The sequence below is a fragment of the Phacochoerus africanus genome, chromosome 5, assembly GCF_016906955.1.
Source record: "Phacochoerus africanus isolate WHEZ1 chromosome 5, ROS_Pafr_v1, whole genome shotgun sequence".
NCBI lineage: Eukaryota > Metazoa > Chordata > Mammalia > Artiodactyla > Suidae > Phacochoerus > Phacochoerus africanus.
Window position 1 is genome coordinate 17,307,367 of NC_062548.1, and position 27,970 is coordinate 17,335,336.

Genomic DNA, 27,970 nt, shown 5'->3' on the forward strand with positions numbered 1-27,970 from the left:
TAAACTCCGATGTTTTATTCTGGAAAGCACATATGCACATACTTCAAACACAGAAACTCAATCCGGGAGTGAATGCCGGAACAGATCAGCTACTGACCATCATGCAGCAAGGGACGTGAAATGGATCCGCTGGCCCTCGAAACCCCACAGTGCCTGCAGGAGGGTGAAAAACCAGGACGCTGAATCCCTACATACTGCCAAAGAAAATGCAACGGAAGTGGCAGGCTCCTAGCGACGAGAAACTTACAAATAGAATCAAAACTGATTCAAGTCATACAGTGAAAGGACAAAAGGAGAAAGGAAAGAGATCAATATGATCCGAAACAACCTTTTTAATAGTAAGTTGCTGACCTTTCCATTGGACTCCAGCCCAAGACGCCTGAGGACAAGCCAGCGCGCCTGCGCGGGGTCACGTCCAAGTGGCAGACAGGCCCTGTCTGGGACACTCTTCTCATCCTGAGGTCCCCCAGCAAGAGAGCGGAAGACCGGGCCTGGCCTCTAAGCGCCCAGGTAGCATCAGGTCCCCCGGACCTGCTGAGGGTCAGTGGATGCCCCCTCGGGCACCAGAGCTCTTCGCCCAGGCCCCCAGCGCCCCCCAGCCTTCCTCTGTACCCTCGACCAACTCTGGGTCTCTGTGGGATCTTTGAGACTCACCTGCCAGGGAGATGCTGGATTTGAAAGTGTGTGTCCTGCCTCGTGACAAGTCGCACTGTCTGGGCATTTTTGGCACGTCCCCTCCTCACGCCTAACAGCGTCCCTCCTCCCTGGCCCCGGGTCCCAGCCATCCCCAGTGACAAAAACAAGGGTCCTTAACCTTAGTAACAAGCTGGCTTGAAGAGACCCGTGCACCTGACTTCTTTCACCTGTCTTCCTTCTGTAGTACTCGGCCAGTTGTACATCTAGTCCTGTAACTCTACTTCACGGGGACTTTATTAATTCAGTAGCAGCTTAATCTAAAAGTCTGTTGGTCGTGATGATATTGATGTTTCTAAAGGCCACGCCAAATGGCTCTTTCTCAAAGTCTCTAGAGAGAAAATTAACCAGTTAGCCATGCGTCATGTAAGCAACTTATAAAAAACAAAAACAAAACTGGATGGACAAGTAGGATCATTGTGCTTGAAATGTACTAAAAAGAATATTAACATATCAAATTACGACGATGATTATCTTAATAACCTTTACTAAAAGCCCCCCGTTGTCGTTCATTCAAGAATGCCGGGGATCAGATGCTCTGGACCAATACAGTTCAGACTGCAGGACTGCTCCTAACTCAGAAGAGATGACAGACCTGGAGTCGAGGGAAAGCAATGCGGACAGTCACGCCCAAGATGTTAACTGCCCTTCTGTGAGAACACGGCTTGGCAGAACATGGAAATCATTAATGATGATGAGTTATTGAGGCCAAAAGCTCTTTGGGGGAAAACAAACAAACAAAACCCAGCAGTAAGAATGCAAGTAACAAAAAGGGCTGGAAAAGATGCATAATTGTTCTAAAAAGAAGATGGCTTGGAAGGAAAAAAGGGAGAGAGAACTGAAATCACCAAAATGCGATAGAAAAGCAAAATGCTTTTGGTTTTCCTGATAAATGGCAAATCAGAATCACTTTCCTTCAAATTTCAGGGACATTGTTTTCTTACGGTTACTCCTCCACTGGTTAACATTTCCTTCTGAGAATATGTTAACTGCATAAAAATAAATGCGGAAAAAAAGAAACCCAACCCCTAAACAGACAAAAACACCCAGAGAAGAAAATCCACTCCCTCTTGGAAGAAAACAGGAAACCCTTTCACAACTGTTAGACCAAGTTGTCATCGTCCTCTTTCCATCCCGTCATCTGCATTCCAGAAAACAGAAGCGCCACCTTCTACCCCAGAGCCATTCGCACTTCCTTTTTAAGCCCTTTTGAGTGAGGAAGCAGTTTTAACTTTTACAATGGAGGGAAGGGACAACAGAGACGACGACAACAGCGGAACAGTCTGTGCCGAATGAAACAGGACCACGCTCCTCACTGTCCAGGCGGTAAATGAAACTTGGATCTTTACCATGTAGGTGACTTTGAAGTATTTAACTTCTTGCTCAAGAGAAAAGCACAAGTCTGTCCTAACTAGAGTAGTATTAAAATGTGACTATTTTTTCTTCAAAGGGGGGGGAAAAAAACCCCAACAACTGAGGAAGATAGGTGTGTTTCCTTGCAAGCAAAACGGAGAAAAAGGTATTGGTGTTGTTCCTAGGATTATTAAGCCACAGACACATAAAATCCACAAAATGGATTGGTGGCTTTAGAAATGCAATATCATATCAGAGGTGCAGACTGTCTTGAACATTCTGTACATGTCGGGCTGAAACAAGAACCAAAGCAAACCTCAACCCCACCCGCAGTGAAACGCCCCTGTGACCCTGGGAAGGCCGTGCAGCTGCTGGGACTTCTCCAGCGCCACGCGGAATCATCCCACCACATTCACGGGTGAGGCTGCAGAGTTCTGGCTGCACCCGGTGCAAAGCACGTGCATCACGGGACCAACTTCTGAATAGATTTTTATAAATATGTACAAATCAGTTACAGGCACTTGAAATGTCTTTGGCTGGAGTGACCCAACACCGCAAGATAATGTATTCACAGAGTGTCCAGGCCCAGGCTGGGTTCAGCAGGCAATGAAGATGGTTCGCTCTGTCTCTCTCCGAAAACGGCAGTTGTGAGATTAGGCGTCAGCCAAAGCCACCTAGAAGACAACAAGAGGGGCGAGGCCGTCATGCAGCCGCGCAGCCCCTGGAGCCACCCCGCATGCACCCCCCAGGCCGGGAAGCTCTCCCAGCAGGCGAGGGACAGACAGCGCCACGTCTCCTGCCAGCCCCAGCCAGCCTTGTGACACCGGCGGGCTGAGAGCAGGGTCTGGAAACCCGAAGAGCATCAGGGAGGCGCTTTCTCAAGCAGATGGAAGCGGAGGGGAGGCACCTCCAGGGTCGGCTGCTGTCCAGCAGGGATCTGAGGACGTGTCCCCCAGCCCGGACCTTGTTCCGGCCAAGACCGGGGTATGTGTTTGAAACCGCGACGCCGTAACTGGGGCTGAGGGGAGACGACCTCCGAGAAGGTCAGGATCGCCTTTCCTTTCTCTGGAGGAAAGGCATCGCCCAGAGCCGGGGCCCAAGGACCGACGGGGCCCCTCTGTACACAGAGCCCTCCCGCGACACGCCGGGCGGGACCCCACCCTCCGCTCACCTTCTCAGGACAGAACTCAGGATTGCTCTGACGCAGCTTGCTGGGTCTGCCTTTGATAACCGCGTAGCAAAACATCGTTATCACCATCACGAAGAGGAAGTAACTGGTGTGCATGAGGTGCAGGTTTATTAATGAACGGTCATCCTAGATGGAGAGAGGGGACCGCCAACAGCTGCCCTGAGTCACGGGGAGGCTTTAAGGCCGGGTCCCCGGAACCAGGGTCCCCACCCTCCAGGCTGGCCTCAACGTTAGGCCTCACAGGGGCACAGGAGGTGCTCGGTCCTCTGAACTGTTAAAGTGCGATCTCCGTAAGGGAGGACGTGGTGTCCCCGACACCGCCCACACCTTCCCAAAGCGTCTCTGAGTCCCGCCCTCGTGCTCAGACAGCCCAAGCCTGCGTTCCCAACTCCTGGCTACGCCTCTCCCCTCCTCCCCGTGGCCTTTTCCCCACGAGGACTGGCCCCTGGCTGGAAACCGGAGGTCAGCCTTGACGCCACCTCTTTGATCTCCCCGGGGACCCGGTCACCAGGCCCAGCCAGGCCTCCACTCCGGTCCCTTCTCACAGCTCCAGGCCCCCGGCTCCATCCCTCGTGCACACAGCAGGCGAGCAGGCCAGCCCTCCTGACACACCGCTTGCCCTGACTGCCTGGTCTGAGAAGGTCCAAAGGTTTCGCTCCCACAGGCCCCTGGGCCACTAACTTCTACAAGCTGATAAAATGAGACAGAGGAGAAGGACCAGGCAAAACGCAAAGAAATCCACCTAGCACCTACCGACAAGACTAGAGCATTTGCAAAAGTTCAGTGCGGTCTGTTCAAAGAGGGCTCAAGTCTGAGCCACCAACCCACTAGGCCAGAATAGCGCGCCTTCTGCCGCCCCCTCTGCATTAGGTAAAATCCTACCCAGGCATCATTCTGTAGCCAGAGTCATCTCCCACTTACTTCTGCCTTTGCTGAATTCCAAACTATTTATCTCTCGGACTGACACTAACCAAACACCCTTCACTAACACTGAACCAGCCTCTGCTGTCCCCTCTGTGGGTCGGGCACACGGCAGTGCTCAGTGAATCACTCCCACTGAACAAAGCAGGAAAGGAACAACAGAAGCAGAGTTTTCTCACCCAGAGGGGTGGCGTGTTTTTCCAAGTCTCCACCACTGCCCAGGTGGGCACCTGGGCCTAAGCTAACCCCCAGCAGGTGAACAGGGCCTGCTCTGACCATTCCTGGACACACACACACCCAGGGTTTTTCTCACTTACATCTGGAACAATAACCGTAAGCTTGGGATTTAAAGCATGATAGACTTTTCCGATGGCCCCCTTGTAACACCAGAAAGGGTTGTAGTCTTGAGCGTATTTTGTGTTGGCATCTCTGGCAGTTGTGAAGATCTTGTACCAGAGTGTGGCGTTGCTGTACGTGTCGGGAACGCAGTGCGGCGGCTGTCTGCAGGGGCAGAGGGGTGAGACGCATGCTCAGCGGCTGGGACGCAGCCTGGGCCTCCCCCACAGGCACTGGCGCAGCACTGAGCAGAGCCACGTGTGTGGACGGGCAAAGTCAGACACATACCTGGTTCTCTGAGATAAACACCATTACGTTTTTAGATCAGTGATTTTTCTTTTTTTGTCTTTTGTCTTTTTAGGGCTGCACCTGCGGCACATGGAGGTTCCCAAACACTCAGGGTGTTTGACTGCTGCCTTCAGAACTCAACCTGTGGTCCTCCCGCATATGATGTGGTCAGAGATAGACCTGCTCCTTTTAAGCCCATTTGCTCAAATTTTCTAAACTCAGGTCACAAACGGAAGTTTTACAGACCAACTCCTCCATCAGATATTGTAACCAACAGCAAATAATGTTTAACTTGCCTGATCCTGTCCTACAAACCTCCAAATGTCTGAGAGAGATAAATCCCAGGATAATTATTTAAAAAGGATTCACCATAGAACTCTTTTAAATAGGCTACACCTTGTGTTTTTCATGTATTTATAGATCCCTGCCTCCCTCACAGAGAAAGGAGAGGCAAGAGAAGCCTTCAGGGCCAAGCGGCAGGTAAATGGGGACAGCGGCTCAAAAAGCATGAAGTCAAGTTCCTTCACGGAAAGTCACTGTTACCTGGAAAATAAGGTCCAACTTATACCCTCAAGTTAAAAAGAACCCTTCCCGGGTACTGGAGAGGAACAGAATCCTTTGTCCTTCCGGAGCCTCCTGTGCATCTTTGCTGTGGCTGCTTCCACCAACAGGAAAGGCAGCCTGAAACCTGCCCCCCCAACCAGGCCCTGTCAGAACACTCACCCTCTGCTCCTTGCCCCCAGCTCCCCCTTCTGTGTACCCAGTGAACCAATCCTACACGCAGGCCCCAGTGAGGACACTTCCGCAGCGTCACACAAGGCTAGCTGGCCTGGGAATGTGCTGAAGCATCCCAGCTGGGCTCCCGGTGAGTGGGAGCCCCTCGCGCACACCCGCTGGGCGCAGGAAAGCACTTACACGGTGACCGGGAACACGCCGGGGTTAGCGGTGAGGGTCATGCAGGCCGTGAACACCACCTGCTCACAGTGAGCGTGAAGGGCACAGTCGTCCGAGCTCCAGGCTGTGGGCAGGGTGAAGGTAATGTTTATCTCCTCATGGGCCTCCCTGCCTGTGAAAGAGACATCCGATTGTTGGTAAATGAAGTATGAATTCATGTATTTATTCTCCCTTGGTTTGAATGAATCCTGAAACCAAAACCCCCGGGAGAATCACCCATGAGCCCGCTGAAGTAGGACGCCTGCCTTTGTGGGATTTCAGGAATAAGAGCACTTTCCAGCCAGACTCCGAGGCCGGCTCCCCTGGCTGAGCCCCACGATGGCAAAAGGAGGGTGTGCCTGAGGTAGGAGGCTGGGGGCTGGGTAAGAGACCACCACTGTTTTCTTGTTCCTTTTGGCCACACCCACAGCACGCGAAGGTTCCTAGGCCAGGGATGGAACTCACGACCCAGCAATGACAACGCCAAACCCTTAACCACTAGGCGCCAGGAGGCCAGCAGGGAACTCCTAAGTCATGACTATTTGTCAGAGCATGTGCACAGCACTCGTCCATTTCAAACTGCTTTTGTGTGTTTTACTGCAAGTGCACCCCTCTCTCCCCCACCCACGACCCAAGAGGTTACTGCTTCCCTTTTACAGACAAGCAGCCTTAAGAAAGGTCAGGGGCCCGGTGAGAGATGAAGCGTAAATGAATCCCAAGGTATCCTAAGGCCACAGGAGAGGAAAAAGGTCCACTCACGACGTGGCAAACCCAGCCGCTGCCCTTACCTTCCTAACACAGGACCAGCTCTCAGCTAGAACAACCAATGGGAGGCTGCCAGGCACTCCCAAGTTCCTGCAGGGACTTTAAAGGGCTCTTGGGAAGCAAAAAACCCAAGATGACTCTTCCAAGGCCAGGCCCCTGGCATGAAGCCTTTCCTGATTAGTCCGGCTTCCACCACTTTCCCCACCTTCTCCCCAGTCCCTTCCAGTCTGTCACGGACTCAGTGCTAGTCAAAGGGCAGTGAGTGGCTCAGTGTTTTATAGGTGCTTATTTTTAATATTATTTAACAAGCATTTTTATACTATTTCCTTTGTGCCAGGAACCATTCTGAGTGCTTGATAAACATTAACTCATGTTATGCTTGTCTCTGCCTTAATCCCCAAATCCCAAAAAGAAGAGATCTTAGACTTTTTCCATTTCTTAGCACTTAACCCATAACCCAGTTGGCATTCAAAAAATGTTAAGCCTAATAGCAGTCTTTGTTGTATGTATTGAAAATTCCAATATGATAAAGCAGAATAAAAAAAATTTGTTTTTAAGTATCAAGACCAGAAATAGGCTGGAGTTCCCACTGTGGCCCAGTGGGTTAAGAATCTGACTGCAGAGCTTGGGTCACTGCGGAGGCTAGGATTTGATCCCTGGTCCAGCGCAGTGGGTTAAAGGATCTGGCATGGCTGCAGTTGCTGCAGCTCAGGTTAGATCCCTGGCCTGGGAACTTCCATATGTGACAAGTGCCAAGGGCTGGGGGGACACCAAAAAATGGGCCGCCTCATTTCTATAGGCTTTTGAGAGCCTACTGTGTATCAAGCACTTTAATAAGTGACAATGTAATAGAAATGGTACCTTTTGGACTTCATTTAGTTCAAACACAACAAAGGGGAAGACACATCCCAAAAAAAAAGTCTCTGAGGACCCACTGCGGCACAGTGGAAACGAATCTGACTAGTATCCATGAGGATGTGGCTTCGACCCCTGGCCTCACTCAGTGGGTTGGGGAACCTCCATATGCCGCAGGTGCGGCCCTAAAAAGCCAGAAAGAACAGTCTAATGCGTAAAACCATACGTGGTGAATGCTCTCTGTCTTGCCTAGGTGTGGCCCAAGAAAGCCTGCAAGGGAACCGGCTAAGACTCACATACCTGAAAGTCCAATCTGATGCCCTAGGATGGTCGAGTACAGATGGGTGACATTGCGAGAGTACCCGCCGAAGGGTTTGAGCGGGTCCAGGGTTAGGGTGATTGCCACTGAGATGTTCACTGGGCCTGAGTCCTCCAGGGACTGCGGGGACTGGGTGGACGTTCTGGCCTGGCCGCTGGTCATTGTGCTTTCCGGGGTTGTGGTGTCATTTGTGAGATGCTTTAATGTTTCATTCTCTGATACGCACAAGTCTAAATCATTAAACCGCAGCAGAAAAGTATTCCAATCCTTCAGTAAAATGAAAGAAAGAGAAATGGGTGTCAGTCGTCTGAAAATGCTTCCAGCGCCAGGATCTCGTCACGACCCAGGTGTGGAGTCACCCAACAGGAAACTGCACCTCAGGGTCAGTCCTTTAAAACGACGACAACACAGCCTTGGGCCTCCTGTGCTGCCATGACAGTGTGGTTTTTCCAAACTGCCCTCACACTCGTAATCTAAGATATGAACTCTTGGAGTTCCTGCTGCAGCATAGCAGATGAAGGATCCAGCGCTGCCTCTATGGCAGCATGGGTTCAAATCCCTGGCTGGGGGAAGTGGGTTAAGGATCCAGAGTTGCCCCAGTTGCAGCTGTGGCTCAAATTCTGACCCCTGGCCCAGAAATTTCCATATGCCCTGGGTGTGGCTGAAAAAGAATAAAATATGAACTTGTCATTGGCATGAGATATAAAACAAACAGATTAAATCAAGTCATTCAAGAAAACATGTAAATTAAAAAGCATTATTATAATAAAATAACCTGGCCTCAGAATCAAACTTGAAAACAAAGCTTGAACAAACCCAAACTCATTTAGCAGTTACTATTATTTAAAAATTAAGGCTGCCTTAAAATAGTTTCTCAAAAGGTCCGTTTTATACCCCCTTTCTTTCTTGAGCATGCAAGACTTCAGTAAATACCAGCACTCGTGGTACTCTTTCCCCCTCGCCATGGACTTTGGGTGCCACTTTAGAGCGGAAACAATTTCAAAAGGGAGGAAAAAAGATGTCTTCAGGCTTCTCTTAATTTCTGCAATGGTGATTTAAAACACAAGCAGTTTTAAAACTGATACCAACATACTAAAGTACCCACGAGGGGAGTTCCCGTCATGGCGCAGTGGTTAATGAATCCGACTAGGAACCATGAGGTTGCGGGTTTGGTCCCTGGCCTTGCTCAGTGGGTTAAGGATCTGGTGTTGCCGTGAGCTGTGGCGTAGGTCGCAGATGTGGCTCGGATCCCGAGTTGCTCTGGCATAGGCTGGTGGTTACGGCACTGATTCGACCCCTAGCCTGGGAACCTCCATATGCCACGGGAGCAGCCCAAGAAACGGCAAAAAGACAAAAAAAAAAAAAAAAGTACCCACGAGGGTCTGGGGTGGTTTTGTGTTGCTTCGTTTTGGATTTGGCTGCACCTGCAGTCTATGGAAGTACTCAGGCCAGGGATCAAACCCAAGCCACAGCTGCAGCAACACTGGATCCTTAACCTGCAGGAACTCCCCACCAGGGTCGGTCTGAATTTTAGCAGACACCCAAAGGTGAACTGAGGCTAAAACAGCCACAACAAATCAACCTAAGATGTTACTTACATACAACTTCTTTCTCCCAAGCAACATGATCTACAAAAAAAGGTGCCAAATGTGAAGACAAACCAAGTTGTACTTCCAAAAACTCTTAATGCCATCTGAGTAATCTTTAGGCAGTCAAGTCTAACTCTATAGCCTCAGTTTACCCCTATTTGGCATTTAGTAAGAGGACAACCAGATGCTTCAAATCACATTTTCCTTAACACCTACCATCTCGGCAGACTGTCCAAGAATATTAGGGCTGAAAATGAACGTTCTAGACTCATCCTTTCACAGTCCACACATGAGGAAACTGAGGCCCGGAGCAAATTAGCAACTCCCCAATTCCATTTGAGTTGAAGGCAGGCTCAGCATTAAGTTTTCTGATTCACAGACCCAAACTTTACCCATACACCAAGGATCCTCATTTGAAAATAAAAATCACTAAATCATACTCTAAGTTCTGCAGCCTTGTGCAGCCCTAGCTTTCCTGCAGAGTCTGAGACCATTCTGAACAAGTGGCCGAGGCCAATGTCGAGCCGCATTTTGATCATTAAGGGATGATTATCCAGGCGACATCTTAACCAGTGGCCTTGGCTGAGTGTCCAAGGAAAGGAGTACCAGGAGGCTGTGACCTTCCGTTGTGATGAGAATATTCACTGTAGCCCAAAGGCAGACATAGCCCGTTTGCACAACCTTTAAAGAGTCAGGCAGGGTCAGAAAAGAGGGCGAGTTAAGGCAGCCAGCAGGTCTCCTGATACACTCTTTGGAAGGGTTTCATGGGAGAGAAAGCTAAAGCTTGTTACTTTGTCTTAGCGCGTTCATGTGGGAAGGTGGTTCCCCTTGCCAAAGTCGGCTCTGATCTGGAAGGCCACAGAGCACAAGAGGAAGCCACGGCCACCATCACACCCAGAGGACTCTCCATCACAAGGCACACATCGTGTGACTACACCACCATCTCTATCCACACCCCCATCCCCACCCCCACCAACAAACACACCCAAGGAAAAAAAGGTTTATGAGAAGGCACTCACGGAATCTACTAAGACGGGAACTAATTTGTCCTAAAAGAAACTTATCCACCAGTAAATTCACCGTATCTTGATTCAGCATAATTTCTACACGTAAAATAAATTAACAGATATACTGTCATTCACCTCTATTAAACAAGATTGTTAACTATTTTCTGATATGCAGAAACACATCTTTTAAAATCTGTATTACGACTGTCCAAACTATGTACGCCTAGACTAAGGACTGCGGAGCAAGGCTGGAATAATTCATTTAAACTGACCAAAAAATAAAGTCTAGACAGCAGGTTTGTGATAACTGAAGTTTTCCTTGATGTAGAAAACAAAATAAGTACCTGCTTACTAACTTTTTTAGTAATCCTTTCTTATCCAGTGAAAAAGCTATCAGTACAGCTGATAAAACTCCATGATGCTATGTGGTTTTAAAATAACAAATGTTTGTTGTTCTTAAAAATTACAATTAGCTAATTTAATACGAATGGCAAAGCAGTTATAGTTCTTGACACAAACCTTTTACAATTATACTTTCCAAAATACATGTTTCATTGCTGAAACCGTCTAACTGAAACTGGTAGCATTACTTAAATCAGTTACCTCTCTGGCTAGGTTATCTCCTAACAGTGAGTCACAGCAAGATGCAAGACAGAAATCCTGGAGTAAATAGTACTCTTTCTCACCGGGATTGAAGGTCACAACCAAAGAAAGGTGTGTGGGGAGCCAAAGGTTTTCCCACTGTACAAAGTCCAGCCGGTCAGAGAGGAGAACTTAGAACACACCGTACCTCTGCCATTTCCGGTGACTTGATCTCCTTGATTTTGAAGAAATAGCCCAAGGTCAGGAAAGCTATGGCCATGGCGCTTACGCTGATCATAAAGACCACCAAGGGGGGCCGGCTGCTGATGTACAGCTTCAGGTTCTCCAGGGGGTTGATGCTGAACATTATTCTCATCAGCTGCACCTGAAAGGAATTAACCAGAAGACTCACCGACTTGCCAGAAGAAAGCCTATGATTCTCACTTCTCTTGAACGATGTCGCGGGGTGAGCAGGTCACTCATTACAGAACTTGCGAACTGTTTCATCATAAATCCATTTCAAAGACTAGAAGGGGAGCTCCCTTTGTGGCTCGGCAGTAACAAACCCAACTAGTATCTATGAGAACTCGGGTTTGATCCCTGGCCTTGCTCAGTGGGTTAAGGATCTGGCGTTGCTGTGAGCTCAGGTGTAGGTCACAGACAAGGCTTGGATTTGGCGGGGCTGTGGCTGTGGTGTAGGCCAGCAGCGGTGGCTCCGATTCGACCCCTAGCCCGGGAATTTCCATAGGCCATGGGTGCAGCCCTAAAAAGCAAAAAAAAAAAAAAATTGAAAGACTAGAAGGAAAAACACTTAACTCATTAGTTCCCATTATTTCCAAGCAGTAAGATCTTGAAAGACAGGCATTCTTTCAAGGTCAGTAGGAAGGTCAGTAATACGACCCAAATACATGCCAACATGTACAAAAATAAACTGAGGCTGCTCTCGTTTTCTACCACTGGAGCTGAATCCTGTTTATCCGATATTCCGCCCTGTTCACCACCACAATCCTGACCCTCCTGGCACCTGGCAGAGAGGAGGCAGTCCGTACTGGATTGCCTCGCTCCCCTCTGGCAGCCCTCCTCAGGCTTCCCACCCGACCTGGGATGAGATTCCTGCGAAGGCCCACAGGGTGTCAGGGTCCAGTCGTCCCGCCGACCTCCCTGACTGCATCACCGGCATGCCCTCCCTGCTCATTGTGCTCTGGCCTTGCTCTTTTTCCTAAGTTGTCAGTTTCTGCAAGGAAGGCAGCTGGGGCTCTGATAAAGATCACCCGGAATCCGTAGATCGGTCTGGGGAGCGCTGCCACCTTAGCAGGACTGTCTTCCAGTCCGTGCGCCTGGGACGCCTTTCCATTCACTTATGTTCTCTTTATTTCAACAAGTATTTCGTAGTTATCAAAGTGTATCTTTGCACTTTTTTGCTAAACTTCTTCCCAAGTATCTTGCTGTTCTTGGAATTTGTGAACATGTCCTATCTGAAGGCTTTCACTTCTGCCTGGAATGCTTTCCCCCCAAATTTCCACACATTTGCCTGTGCTTCTTAAAATGCAGGTCTCTGCTCAGGAGTCAGCTCCTCAGACAGGCCTTCCCTGCCCAACCTCAGCCCCTGGTCTCCCAGGACCTGCTACTCCCTTCACTCTGTTCAGTGCCGGCCAAGGGTACAGTTCAATTGCTACTTGTTTAGAGTCTCTCATCCTTCACTTGTGAGCGCCATGAGGGCAGAGATTTCTGCCTGTCTTGTTCACTGCTAGAACCCCAGCTCTTGGCCCCTCGAACAGGAGCTGGCACATAATAAGCTCTTATATGTATATATATGCTCAGACTACAACACTAAAAGAGCAATTTTAAAAAACCTCCAAAAGCTTTAACTTTTGGAGCGAAAAAGACGCCTCAACAGCCCCCGAGAACAAAGAGCAACCATATGCAATAAGCCCAGCTGGGGGCTTTGTTTTCTCAAGAGTCTCTGACCTGAAGTTCTGTTTCTGGGATTTCTCTCTGTGGACCCAGTCCACTGGGTTTACCTGCTGTACAGGATGCGACTGCATCACAGTTATTGCGGGCTGTGGAGCCCAGCTGGGTTCTCTCTACTGTTTTGCTCACAAAGGGCACCACAGCAGGTGCAAGCGTGGTTCTAACACAAGGAGGTCACAGGGTAGGCCCATCTGCAACTTGACTTTGTACTGTCAGATTCCCTATAACGTGTACTAGTTTACACATCTGCCAGCAAGGAAAGGGCTCAAGCTCACTCTGTTTCCCAAAATTCGTGCCAACACGATATGCTAAGGCAATCTTACTGATTCAGACCAAAAAGATTGATGTGAAATTGTATCTTGCCATTATCTTATTTATTTTATTTTTATTATTTGTTTTTTGTCTTTTTTTTTTTTGCCATTTCTTGGGCCACTCCTGCGGCATATGGAGGTTCCCAGGCTGGGGCTTGAATCAGAGCTGTAGCCGCTGGCCTACGCCAGAGCCCCAAAGCTGCAGCAACGTTCACGGCACCACAGCTCATGGCAACGCCGGATCCTTAACCCGCTGAGCAAGGCGAGGGATTGAACCGGCAACCTCATGGTTCCTAGTTGGATTCGTTCACCACTGAGCCATGACAGGAACTCCTTGCCATTATTTTGAATAACATCTCCCTGAAACAGAGTACTTTTGTACTTCTTTATCAGCCATTTAGTTTCTTCCTAGGTGAACTGCCTGAATCTTTGTCTATTTACCAGTAGGGTGTTTGTCTATATCTTACTAATGCTTAAAAGTTCTTTTTGGTATTCTCGACACGGAACCTCTTCCAAATTTTTTTATGTTATAGATAACTACTCCAAGTCTTTGGGTTTTCTTTATTATGGTTTATGGTCTCTCTTGCCATATGGTTTTTTTTTTTTTTTTTAACAGCTTTATTAAGGTATATTTCACATACCTAGGTTCATTCAATGTATACAATTCAATTCAGAGAACTGGGCAACCATCACTATAACCAACTCTATCATTTATTTATTTGAAAGGTGGCACCCAAAGCATATGGAAATTCCCAGGCCATGGACTGAATCCACGCTGCAACTGTGGCAACACCAGATCCTTTGGCCCACTGTACTGGGCCAGGGATGGAACCCGCACCTTCTGCAGGACCTATGCCACTGCAGTCAGATTCTTAAGCCACTGTGCCACAGCAGTAACTCCACTATAACCAACTTTAAAACATTTTCATCATCTCCTACAGAAATCCCATATCCTTTAGCAGCACCCATTTATTTGGGCCCACTTCTTCGATCATTTTTTTTTGGCCATGCCCATGGTATGCACACGTTCCCAGGCCGGGGATGGAACCTGAACCATAGATAGCAGTGACAACACCAAACCCTTAACTGCTAGGTTACTAGCAAACTCTTTTTTTTTTTTTTTTTGGCTTTTTAGGGCTGCACTCGCAGCACATGGAGGTTCCCAAGCTATGGGTCTAATCAGAGGTATAGCTGCCAGCCTACACCACAGCCACAGCAACTCACAACCCTTAATCGGCTGAGCAGAGGCCAGGGATCCGCGAACCTAATGGCTCCTAGTCGGATTTGTTTCTGCTGCGCCACTATGAGAACTCTGGAACTCTCTTTTTAAATAGTTTTTTAAAATTTTCTTTTCCACATCTTATTGGTTTGATTCAAAGACATACTAATTTATGCTGTTACCATTGATAGCATCTTCTACAAATAACATTTTCCATTGTTATTAGTCTATATAACAGCAATAAACTTTTGTATACTGACCCTGATTCCAGATACTTTGCTACAATCTTTTAAATTCTACTTAGCCTCTTTGTGCTTCTCTTGACAGTCATATTGCAAGCAATAACAGTGTTTCATTCCAACCCTCATTTCATTTTTTTTTTTTTCTTTTTAGGGCCACTCCTGCAGCATATGGAGGTTCCCAGGCTAGAGGTCAAATGAGAGCTGCAGCTGCCGGCCTACACCACAGCCACAGCCACCAACGCCAGATCCAAGCCATATCTTTGACCTACACCACAGCTTGTGGCCATTTTTTGTTTTTCTTTTTCTTACTACTTTGACTAGAACCTTCAGTGAAATGATGAATAGATGTGGCAACTACAGGAATCCCTGCCTCACTCCTGGCTCTAAAGGAAATGCTTTTGATTAAATACAGTATCTGTTAAAGGTTTCTGAAAGAAATCCCTCACTGAGTCGAGAAAGTACCCTCCAGGAGTTCCCGTTGTGGCTCAGCCAGTTAAGGACCCAACGTCGTCTCTGTGAGGGTGCAGACTCAATCCCTGACCTCGCTCAGTGGGTTAAGAATCCAGTGTTGCCATAAGCTGTGGCGCAGGTCACAGCTGCAGCTCCTATCCAATCCCTGGCCCAGGAACTTCCATTTGCTGTAGGAGTGGCCATAAAGAAAAAAAAAAGTACCCTCTATTCCAAGTTTGCAAAGAAGATTTCATTGCACATAAGTGTTCAGAGGTTGCTTTATCTGCAACCTCTGAACAACTCATGTTTCTCCTTTCATCCTGTTAACGTGAACTATGTTAATGATTTTTATGTTTGCTGATTTTTTCATGCTGACTCATTCGCATTCCTTGGATAAATAATATAACCATGATTTTTAAAAATAACCGCTGACTTCTATTTGCTAAATTTTATTCTGATTTCCACATCTATTTATAAGTGAGATTAAAAAATTATAGGCTGTTATCATTCTCTCCTTGACTGGTATGACTAAGTCATTCTAGTTAAGAGTAATTGACGATGCTCACTCATCGTTGTTTTTCAGAACAACGTGTATGAGATATTTGCTTCTATTTCTAAGAAGCCTGATAGGCCTTCACCAAAAAACCATCTGGACTCCTCAAATTTTTGTTTGGTTTGGTATTTTGGCGGGTTGTCTTAACTACTTATTCATTTTTTTAGCAAGTCTATGTTTTCTACTTCTACTGAGTCAATCTTGATAAGATGTTATTTAGGAAACTGCCTATTTTCTATTGGTTTTTAAGATTTGGGGCACAGTATTATCTTGCGCTTTGTTTAATTTTTACTTGTAGTCATGTTCTTTTCATTACAGATGTTTTTGTGTGTTTGTCCTCTCCTCTCTCCTTTTAATCAATCTCACCAGAGCTGGCTGTATTGTATTTGTGTTTTCAAAGAACAGTATTTGGTTTTACAGATTTAGCTGCATTACTTTCCCTCGCCACTGTCATCCATCAAATCCACCAGCAAATCTTACAGATTTTGTTTCCAAGATGTATCTCTGACTTAGCCACTCTGCCCCATCCTCTTGGGTTGGTTTTTGTTTTTGTTTTGGCCACTCCTGCGGCGTGAGGAGGTTCCCAGGCCAGGGCTCAGCAGCAACCACAGCAGGGAAAACACTGGATCCTTAACTCGCTGAGCCACCAGAGAACTCCCCCGTCTTCTTGTTAAGATGAGAGACTGATCATCAGCCCTCTACATATCTCTAAAGCCCTAAGACCTGTATACCATGTGCTCACTGGAAACCCTTCTACATTCTATAAGTACAACACAGAGCTCATCAGCTTTCCTGCCCAATCTGACGCGGCCTCCTGCATTCCCCATCTCAGCAAGAACTCTGGAAACATCCTAGACACTTCTGCCTTACTCCCCACACCTCCTAAGTGTGTTTCCTTAACACTAGTACTTCTGACCCTTCCCTTCCACACTCCTCTGCTCCCACGCTAACTTCATGCCATCATCTTCTTTTGCAGCTATATGCTAAGAGTCTCAACTGCATCTTCCTGTTATCAAATACTCCACCCTCCACGTGCTGTCAGAGTGACTTTTCCAAATGCAAAGTTAATCATGCTACTGCTTAGTTATCTCAGAGTCCAAGGATCCAAGGGTTCAGGTCCAAGCTCCTTCTTGCGGCAATCCAAACTAAAAACTACGTCTTGTCTACTTCTCAGTGGTTTGACCACGGCTTGCAATTCCCAGAACATATTAGACAAGATTACAGTTTCAGGCCTTTGTGTCCACTGGTCCTCCTACCATGAACCCTATCTCACTATTTCAACTCTGCCCTTTCAAAAGTGGGCTCAAGGGTTACCCACTCTCTGAAACTTTTCCTGCCCACATCAACCCCTCAGGGAGAAGTGACCACCTTTCATTTTTACTTTTATGTCCCCACTATTCTCTGCAAATTTCTCACACAGAATGAAATTGTTGCCTGTGTACATGTCTATCTTCCCAACCAAGCTGTCAGCCTCGAAGGCTGATGTGCCTTACTGTCTCTGTATTATTAATATCCAGACACAAAATAAGTGACTTTAAAATGCAAGTTCATTAAATGAATGAATCAAATGAATCCAGACTTAAAACATAAGCTAAAAAATAATCTAGCAAAACTGCAGGATTACAGCAAGACTGCAGGATACAAGGCTCATATACAAAAGCCAACTGCTTTCCTATATACCAGCAAGGAAAAAGTTGAGCTTGAAATTGAAAACACAGTATCATTTATATTAGCACCCCCCCCAAAGAAAAATAAGACTTAAGTATAAATCTAACAAATATGTACAAGATCTATATGAGGAAAACTACAAAACTCTCATGAACAAAGTCAAAAAACTGAATAAACGGAGATATTTCCTGTTCATAGATAAAAAGATGTCTGTTCCTCCCAACTTGACCTACAGACTCAACACAATCCCAATCAAAATCCCAGCAAGTTATTTTGTAGATATAAACAAACTTATTCTAAAGTTTATACGAAGAGGTAAAAGGACCAGAATGGTCAATATTAAAGGAGAAGAACAAAGAGGACTCTTTGACTTCAGGACTTACTGTAAAGCTAAAGCTAAAGTAATCAGGACAATGTGCTATTGGCAAAGGAATAGACAAAGAGATCAATGAGAGAATAGAGAGCCCAGAAACAGAGCAACATAAATATGTTTGATCTTTGACAAAGGAGCAAAGTCAAGACAATGAAGCAGAGACAAGGCTTTCAATACATGGTGCTGGAACAACTGGACATCCCCATGAAAAAGTGAAACGAGACACGGACCTTTACACTCTTAACAAAAGCAAACTCAAAATGGATCACAGACCTGACTGTAACAAAAGCAAAACTTTAAAACTCCTAGAAGATCACACTGAAGAAAACCTAGATGACCTTGAATGTGATGATGACTTTTCAGATGGGACACCGAAGGCACCATCCATGAAAGAAGCAATTGATAAGCTAGACTTCATTAAAATTAAGAGTTTCTGCTCTACAAAGACACTGTTTCGAGAATGAGAGGACAAGCACAGACTGGGAGAAAATATTCGCAAGAGACATCTGATAAAGGATTGTTATCCAAAACAGACAAAGAACTATTAAAACTCAACAATCAGAAGACAAACAACGCAAAAATTAGCCAAAGAGCTTTTTAGATGGCAAAAAAAGCCTAAGAAAAAAGATGCTCCCACATTACTGTCATCAGGAAATGCAAATTACAAAACAACAATGAGCTACCACAACACACTTATTAGAATGGCCAAAACCCAGGACACTGACAATACCAATTACTGGCAAGGATGTTGAGCAAAGGGAACTCTCCACTCATTAATAGGATTCAAATAACAAACATGGGCAAGGATGTGGGGAAAAGGGAATTCTAGCACACTGTTGCTGGAGATGTAAATGGTGCAATCACTGTGGGAAACAGTATGGAGGTTCCTCAAGAAAATAAAAATTAGAGCTACCATATGATCCAGAAATGGGTACATATCTGAAGAAAATAAAAACATTACTTCAAAAAGATACATGCACTTCAATGTTCACAGCAGCATTATTTACAACAGTCAGGACAGGGGCAACTAAGTGTCCACCAATAGATGAATGAATACACATGAGGTACATACCTACAATGGAATATTACTTAGCCATAAAAAAGAGAATGAATTTTGCCTTTTGCAGCAACATGGATGGACTTGGATTGCATTATGTTTAGTGAAATAAGACAGACACAAATACTGTATATTATCACTTAAATGTGGAATCTAAAAAGCGGGAGTTCCCACTGTAGCACAGACGGTTAATGACCTGGCTTGTCTCTGTGGCACTGCCGGTTTGATTCCTAGGCCTAGTGCAGTGGGTCAAGGATCTGGCATTGCGCAGATGGGGCTCAGATTCGATCCCTGACCCAGGAACTTCCATGTGTCACAGGTGGAGCCAAAAACGGGGAGGGGAAAAAAAAAAAAAACAACTCACGAATGAATATAACAAAACAGCAACAAGACTCACAGATATAGAGAACAAATTAGTGGTTACCAGTGGGGGAGGGCCAAGATGGGGCTTGCGAGTTAAGAGATACAAACTATTATGTGTAAATAAGCCACAGAGATGTAATGTACAGCACAGGGAATACAGCCAATTATGAAAACTTTAAATGGAGTATAATCTATAAAAGTACTGAGTCACTACGTTGTACACCCCAAACTAATAAAATATTGTAAATCAACTATATGTCAATTGAGAAACAATATTAAAAAGATTAATAGGGTTGAGAAAAACATCAACGGTAGAGCTCTATTAACAAAGACAACAAAATCTGAACAGTATATGCAATAAATTGGAAACTAGTCACCACCTGGAACCACAATTGTGAAACATTTAGAAAAACAGAAAAATCTGAATTGAGTTCACTTCTAGGGAAAACTAACAGTAATTTAAACCATGTCACAGTCAACACATCTCAACATAAATACCCGCCAATTAACAAGCAATGTCAACGAAAGCCAATTTAATTAGAGAAAGTCCCAGAAGAGGCCAACTGCATTCACTTAAAAAGTGAAAGTATTTTTGGTTTTTGAATAAAGGTATTAAGCATCCAAATAATTCATAAACTTAAAATTCCCTTCCACCATTCACAAGTGTTTTCAAATATGAAATTAACAAGGGCTAAACTAATTTTCCGTGCAAATTACAAGAAAATTTCTGAAATCTTCTCAACAGTAAATGTCACCTTTAATTTAAAAATACATTAAAAAAAAAGGAATGTTGGAAATATAGAACATTTTGTCATTTATGCTCAAATTAATTAACCATGTATTATGAGATTTTAAAAAAATAAATCAAAAATGTTATTTTTCCTTTTTAAAAAATAAAAATAAAAATACATTAAACTCTATGGGGAGAGGAAAATGAAAAGAGAAAAAGCACACTATTCGACTTCCCTCCCCTATATTCATTCATCCCAACTCCAATTCAGCTTTCATCAGAATAAAGATAAGACTTCACCAGGGCAGTGAAGCTGCCTCTATGGAAGGTCTAGGGATTGAAGGTACACAGAACACGGCCAAAAGGCAATTTCACAAGTGTGTGAGAGCACACAGAGTTCATACACTCAGGACTTAGAGCTCTGAGACTAGTTAAGCGACACCACTAAACATCAAGTTGCAATCTAAGTGGGCAAAAGGCAATACTAAGATTATCCTAGAGTTACCACAAGCAACCCATTAGCTGGGAGATCCTAAAAAGGGGAGGCGTGGCTGTTACAAACTTTCTAGAGACCAACCTGCCCACACACACCAACAGCATTAGAGCCTAAGCACACTCTTTACCTCTGTGATTCGAAGGACCTCACCTGAGGAAACATCCACCGCCAGAAACACTTTAGCTGCTAAGAGAGTTCTCTCAAGTGGTGAAAACAGTTAAAACTGGAAAACGAGATACCCAACAATAGCAAGTAATGTATTCTCAGTAGGAAAACTATGTAGCCGTTAAAAACACAGGCTCTAAAATACACAAAACGAGGCTACTTCAGAGTTGGCAGGTAAAAGAGCATGTATACCCATGAAAGCACTCACATGGGGAAAAAAAAAGGCCTAGGATACCCTCAAGTGTAAATAGAGGTGGTTATCGCTAGCTCGTGAGATTACCTATTCTTTCTTCTTTTTCTTTTTTAACATTTCCATCATGAATACGTATTTCCTTTGTCATAATTTCTAACAATAAAATTTATACATAATCTTCCATTGATCCTGCTGGGCTTGTGGCCAAAATAAAACGTCACTGACTCTTTTTTTTTTTTTTTTTTGGTTTTGCTTCTTAGGGCCGCACTTGGGCAGCACACGGAGGTCTCAGGCTAGGGGTTGAATCTGAGCTGAAGCTGCCGGCCGACACCACAGCCACAGCAAAGCCAGATCCAAGGCGCATCTAAGACCTTCATCACAGCTCATGGCAAAGCTGGACGCTCACCCCACTGAGCGGGGCCAGGGATCAAATTCCAGTCCTCATGGATACTACATTCAGGTTCATTACGACTGAGCCACAAGGGGAACGCCCAAAACTTTACTAACGCTTCACTGTATGCATTCTCTTTATTTAAAAAGGCAATAAATAAATAAAAGAGAAAAAGAGAACTTAAGAATGACTTCTTAAACGCACCTAAAAATACATAACTAGACAGGAAACCTCCTGGTGCTAAAGAAAGGCAAGCCTAACTTGCAGTGATATGGACTTGGAGGGATCTCTGAGAAACCAAAAATGAAATGAGAAAGAACGTTCAGACTAGACCCCTCCAGACAGTCCAGGACTGTGTGCTCCTGGGAGGTGGTGCAGAGCTTCTCCAGACAAGCGGGGGCTCCTCCATCAGGGCAGAGGTTGGGAAGGCATGGATGGAGGGAGTGACCATGAGCCCAGAGGGTGCCCAGGATGGAGAAGAGTTTCAAGAAGGAAGGGGTATCAGCCAAATATTCCTGAGACGTGACCAAGCATTGGGAGTGAGAAAAGAAAGGGTCTTGGAGCCCCTCTGTGTTTCAAAAATACTCAGGGGACCTTGCGCTTGCCCAGTCACACTCCTCCACCTGGCAAGACCACAGGTGAGCTCTGAAGCCATCCTCTGGCAGGGGAGAAATCAGCTGGTGAGGAGAAAACGGCAGGGAGGGGGAAACCGAGGCAGCAGGTCAGCACCATCAGTTCAAGTGCAAGGGAGGGGAGCCGGTGGGGTCAACAGCTGTGAGCCCAGGAGCTAATAAAAGAGGAAGGCTTCCCTTGGCACGAGTGAAGGCCAAAACGCGTAACTGTGCAACTTGATAATATCTTATTTAAAAAGACGTACGTTAACCAGATACACGAGTCCTTCCGGTGTCGCTCTCCCTCTCTCGGGAGCCCACATACTGTGAAGTACACCACGTGGCGACTCGTCCAAGTTTAAAGCTAGACTCTTTGGACAGCGTGGGGATTCCACACTCCCAGATGGTATTTCCTACACAGTTCCTACCTTATGTGAAGACAGGCTACACCACTACTTGAGACCCAGATCAAAGAGCTGACTTCCCCTGAAGAAGAAAACCACCACTCAGCTTAGTAAACTGCATTTCCAACCTGAGGCTAAGGGAGAAATTCCTTAGAGTGCTCCTTTCAAGTCGGGCCCTCTGCAAAGTTCCGAAGCGACCAGGAGTCAGGGCCGCGGTGGGAGACGCCACGGGGGTGCTGAGAGGGGAGGACGAGGGAGGCCAGCTTGCTCCAACCCTGCTGCAGGAAGCACCCTGGCCTCGGACGGAGGGAGGACGGCAGGAACCCACCCTGATGTGGGACGGAGGCCCGCTTTGAACGTGAAGATTAAAGCAGCACGTCCCAAATACCGAGACCCTCACGGGCCTGTAAGCCCTGAGCCTACTAAAGAGGTTAACGGATGAGATGGCCAAGTACCCAGGCCTCCGCAGAGAGGAGGCCACGGGCTGGTATCAGAGAGACCCCGTGACCCTCAACGCCCCGCTACCTCGGCACTGCAGCAGCAGCGAGGACAGACGGAAAAGACCCTCAGGGAGCCAAATGCAGGTCAAGGATGTCTGCGGCGAAAGGTCCAGGTCTCAAAGCTAAAGCCACAGTGCGGGTCCTGTCCTCACCGCCTCTCCCAGAGGCATCGGGCACCGGGGGCCACACCCGCCTCGGGCTTCCAGGACCGCACTCTCCTGGCTTTCCTCTCCCGTGTCCGGCCACCCTGCCTTCCCACTCTTCGTCGAAAGCTGGGGCTCCTCTGAGCCCTGGCTGGGCCTGCTCAGGGTGGACACCCTCCCTCCTGGCTTCCTGTCCGCTCCACCTGCCTCCCCACTTCAGATGGAAACATCTACCTGCTGGAACTCTGTGTCGATGACCCACTGGCACCTGGAACCACCGAGGCCAAAACCTACCCAAAGACTCCACATCAACCCCTCCCTGTAGAGGAAGACCCAGATCTCTGCCAAGGTCCCCTGCCAGCCATCCTGGGCTCGCTCTCTCTCTACAACCATCACCAGCCCTGTCGACCCCACCTCTTCCACGTCTCTCAACAGCAGCTCTCACTCCAGCTCCACCGACACTGCCTCCTCTTCAGCCAAACTGAACGCCAAGCGCGACGGCTCCTGCGGGCTGTCACTTCCCTGATGCCGTTTCCCCACGCCTCCCACCCGGGGCAGGGCAACATCTCACACGCCCACCCGCTCTTTGTGAGCGAGGCACAGGAGTCTAAGAGTTCGGCACGTATTTTATACAATGCTCACAACATCTGTGTTGGACAGACGAGGAAATTCAGGCACAAGGACGTTAGCTACCCTGCCCAAGGTCATTGAGTGGACCTGGATTCAAATCCATCAGCCTCCAGAGCCCAGGCATTAACCACGAAGTGCCCTTCTGCCTCCCAGTAAATGCCGTGGGTTTGAATAAAGAATCAACCCCATCCAATGAGATAAACACTGAAAAGTATCCAGACAATTTTTGCAAGGAAGATTTCAATAGTGACGTAAGCAGAAGCCTCTCACATTAGGGGCTAAGGAGAGAGAGAGAGCGCTGTTTCTAACAGCCACCACTGACAGTGTGCCGTGTGCCAGGCACCATGCCGAGAGCTTTACGAATGTCCTATCTTTTAATCCTCACAATACTGCTAAGCAGATATTACTATCTCCGTTTTACCAAAGAGGAAACTGAGACAAAAGAGGTTGAGTAACTTGTAGGAGGTTATACCACAAATAAGTGGCAGTAAGTAATTAAGACTATGACTTAATTCATCGGACCCCAAAAGCTGTGCCATCAATCACAATACCAGGGTTGATAAGTTTTAAGTCCAATGCCAAGTTGGAAAAAAAAAAATTTCACGTGCAACAGATAAAATGTACTTTAGTCAATAAAAAGCATAATTAAGGTCAAGGGCGACCTTATTCCCATCTCTTTAGCAAGGCGTCTCCTACCTCAGTACCCTCATCAGGGTATAAAGCAAAGACGAGTGGAATCTCCTGCCCAAGGGCTTCTCGTTTCTTAATCTAATATAATTCATAGTGCAAAAGAGACTTTCACAACAACTCTACAGGTTTTAAATGATCAAAAGAGAAATGACCACAGAAAGCAGAAAATTTTAGTGGCAAAACATGCATTTCAGGCAACATCAGTACTCAAATAAAGACAAAAGTAAAAAGAATGATGTGGGCTGATATAGTTTCACGACTTTATTTCCCAAATACAGACTTTGGCTGTATTTCTACTCGCTTATAACTAAACAGTGCACTGCTCCATTTTCAAAGTCATGATATAAAATCATGGGAACTTCCAACATGCTCCCTTCTCTTTTTAACAAACAAACTCATCTTGGTCCTGAAATTTATTAGTCCTAAAGATAACTTATCCCTTTGTTCTTGGTTCCTTTTAATTGCTGACTACTTAAAAACCATATTAAAAGTATCCCCATATTAAAACTTAACGATGACAAAATTAAATGAACACCAAAAGCTCAATGTGAAATTATAACATCCGACGTCAGCATAATGACTGGGAGATGTTCTGAGAAACAAACAGCACAGAAGTCCAACCGGCAAATGATGGTACTTTGCAAACTATCACCACTCAGGACCACACTTACGTATATCCTGGTACACAGAGAGTGGCAGACCTCTGGTGAAATGTATTTGGTGTATGGAAAGATAAGTGAAGGATTTTGATGTTTATCAAAACAAATCCTAAATGGAAATTCAATTTGCTAAAAAGCCTGTCTTTCCTTTATTTCCTTTTTTCATTTTAATTGGAATGTCAGAGTAAAAAAAAAAAAATGGAATGTCATAGTAAAAACATTTTTCTTCTACTTCTAAAGCCCTCTTACATGACAGTGCTATTCTGGGGCATGTTAATATAGACAGAAACATCCCACAGATCGGCCAGCCCCCTTCGATCACCCTCTTTCAGACACTTGGCTATAACAAGAAGGAGAGAGAGCAGTGGGCAGAGAGGGAAGAAGAGTCGAAGAGAAGTATGAACAAGTTAAGACAGTCCTGAGCATGTTTAAAGAAAAGCTAAGGTTAAGACCAGTGAGGGGAGGTCCCAGTCATCAGGCTCCAGGGCAATTACAGGCTGTCCTTTCTGAACAGCTTCAAAGGTTCTTCAACAACTGGGTAAAAGAAACAAACAGCATCTCTGTCAAGTGGACTCGATGTCATTATAAACACTCGGGAGAGCGGCTAAGAGCTGCCATTTATCACTTGGCTGCAGCCAGAGTGGCAGAGATGGTGCTAGAGCTGTGCTCCTGCAAACTAAATACAGGCAGTGAAACAACTCGCAGACACCAAATTTAATATCCTGATTGTTAATGCCAGACAGGAATTACCACCGGCATCTTCTTCACTGTCCTTAAAATAAGCACCACTTGATATCACTGGCTGTTTAATAGAACAAGATAAACTCATCAAATGAAAACAATTCTCTAGAACCCAGTCATCTACCAAAAGCCAGACTGGGCAACCTGTGTTTTCCTGTTTTAGGAAAGCATTTAACCCTTAGCCAGCTGCCTCTGTCAATACTTCCAGGTACCTACTGCCCAGCTACCAAGACTGGATGCCCTTCCGCCAAATGGTCCTTTGCTCTTTCATTCCCCAGCTAATTCTGAAAGATCCAAATCCTCCTGAGCCTTTGTGGTCCACCTCAAAAGTCACTTCCTCTATGAAGCCTTTTCTGGTCCCAACCTGAAGTAAGTCCTCCCTCACGGCTGGTATCTCCATATGGCAACAAAGTCTTGCCACATTTGAGAGCCTATTGCTTTTTCTCCAAGTATGTTTCTGGCGGGGAGAAACTCCACTCGCACTCAGGTCTGTCTCTCTGCCGCTCAGCAGCTACAGCTGCAGCCCATTCGGTGATCCCAGGACCCAGATGTCAGTGGCAGCCCTGTTTCCAGGCCACTTCAATTAGGTCACAGAAATCCCTGCTGCTCCTTTACTAGGAAAACTCACCGCCTGCCTCCCGGCAGAGTGTAAACAGCCTTGGAGTCATGAAGTATATCTTAGCAGCACAACAGGTCTACTTCCTTGGAGAATCCTCAGGTGAAAAGAGGGCGCAGGACGGTGCTCTCATCATTCAAGCACTGATGGACCACTCATCTACAGCTAGGCTACAAATGCTCAGACCTCAAGCTGATCAAAAACGAGCAAGCCAATTTACTGAAGGAGCATCATCAACCTTGGAGTTTTTCCTACCGCTACCTCCCAGACCCGGCTCACCTCTGAGGCAGGCTAGGAGCAATTCAGGAGCCGCAAGCTTTCCTGCTTTCAAGCTGACCGCAAAGAAGCTCATCGTTCAACACTCAGCGAAGGCTGTCATCTGCTAACCGAGAACTAAACTACAGACATCGGATTCTTCAAAAAAGGCCCCCTCACCAGCTGTCCACCGGTTATGGTGTCTCCACAATTCAAAACAGCACAACAGGCCTGGTCTTATTCCTGATGGTGCCTATCAAGGGAAGCAGAACTACATGCCTTGAAGCCAGTCCCTAATTTGTCTTATTAAAATAGAAGTGAGGATAAGAATCCACCCCATCTCTGGATATTTACCAAGCCTGACACACACAAAAAATACCACTACTTCATTTAAGTGTCTCTCCCTCCCATCTTCTTTCTGAGATGTGTACCATTTGCAAAAGGAGGAGCAACGCAAACACAATCCAACGTCAAAAATGGGAAAACTACCAATATGTTCCCCGAGCCAAATCCAAACGATCCAGGCCTCAGCTCCAGACGTAGGAAGTCCTACCATCTCGAGGGCGGCCTGGAAACCCTGGCTCCGGAGACGCAAGGGCCCCGATGGCAGGCGACCAGGCCGAGGATACGAGCGCAGGCCAGACCCGAGCCAACGCGGGGCGACCCCCCACCGGCACTGGGGTGGGGGCTTCAGCCCGGAAAGGAAAGGGAGAAACCCGGCCGGCTCGGCCCACCCGGCCCGGCAGTCAGCTCCGGCCGAGCGTCGACCCCCGCCCGCCAGCCCCGGCTCACCTCGCCCCGGTGGGCAGCGGCGCGCCCCGGGCCCGGCCGGGCCAGCTGCTAGGCGGACGCCCGCGGCCGCTCGGAGCTCACTCACGGCGGCGCGCGGCGGGCCCGGGGCCGCTCGGCACCATCCTCCCCGCCGCGCCGGGGGCAGCGTCCGGCTCCGGGGGGCCGACGCGAGGACCAGAGACCACCCGGGCTCCCGCTGCCGCGACACAAGCTAGTCCGCAGGTCCCGCAGCCGTGGTTTCCGGGTAGAAAAAAAAAAAAAAACCACCGCCAACGCCGCCTTGACCTCCGACACCTGCCGTCCGACGGCGGCCCAGCCGGGACAAGACTCCTGGGTCGCGGGCGGCGGAGAGGACGCTTCTGGGCTGGGTCACGTGAGGGCTTTAGCGTGAGTACGTGAGCTGCGTGCCTGCGGGCGTGGCGTGCGGGAAGTATGTTGGAGCGTCAGGGTGTGAGTGGGGATGTTGTGAGTGACTGCGGTGAGTGTGCGTGTGTGGTGCACGTTTGTGGATCTGTGTGTGTCGGTGTGCATTATGTACAAAGCTGTAGGCTGTGCAAAAAAGCGGACCTGTGCGTGAATCTTTAGTGTGTGATGGGTGAGTGCAGGGTGTGTGCAGACCTAAGTGCGTGAGTGTGCGTGTGTGTCGGTGTCTCTCTGTGCTCCTCTCTTAATCACTCCTGATGAAAGTATCATTTTGTACATTCAAAATTACAAAATGATTTCGTAAAATAAACTTGGCCTTGTCCAGTAAACTTGAAGATACACATTATCTCTGGAGAATGTTACCCCAGAGAAACACCTGCATATCTGCATAAGTAGATCTAATGATGTTTCTAGCATCACTGTTTATAATCACTAAGAATTGAGGAAAAAAACAATGCGCATATAGTCATATATTCATGTGTAATCAAATACCA

General features: G+C 46.8%; 1 protein-coding gene across 1 annotated transcript; it reads right to left on the reverse strand.

Moving 5' to 3' along the window:
• TMEM248 (transmembrane protein 248) lies at window positions 1-27,304 on the reverse strand. Its single transcript, XM_047779929.1, has 7 exons — window positions 27,054-27,304; window positions 11,039-11,215; window positions 7,634-7,919; window positions 5,696-5,846; window positions 4,474-4,657; window positions 3,218-3,361; window positions 1-2,720 (listed from the first exon to the last, which is right to left on the reverse strand). Exons 2-7 carry the CDS (start codon window positions 11,204-11,206, stop codon window positions 2,700-2,702), a joined length of 954 nt encoding a protein of 317 aa, XP_047635885.1. The 5' UTR covers window positions 11,207-11,215; window positions 27,054-27,304; the 3' UTR covers window positions 1-2,699.
• Window positions 27,305-27,970: the final 666 nt, after the last annotated feature.

Bases quoted from the DNA above. Each gene is read 5' to 3' on its own strand.
- TMEM248 (XM_047779929.1), bottom strand. From the start codon at position 11,206: ATGAGAATAATGTTCAGCATCAACCCCCTGGAGAACCTGAAGCTGTAC. The intron at 7,920-11,038 runs GTACGGTGTGTT...ATTTTACTGAAG, and splicing joins AGTCACCGGAAATGGCAGAG to GATTGGAATACTTTTCTGCT. The intron at 5,847-7,633 runs GTATGTGAGTCT...TCTCTTTCACAG, and splicing joins GCATCAGATTGGACTTTCAG to GCAGGGAGGCCCATGAGGAG.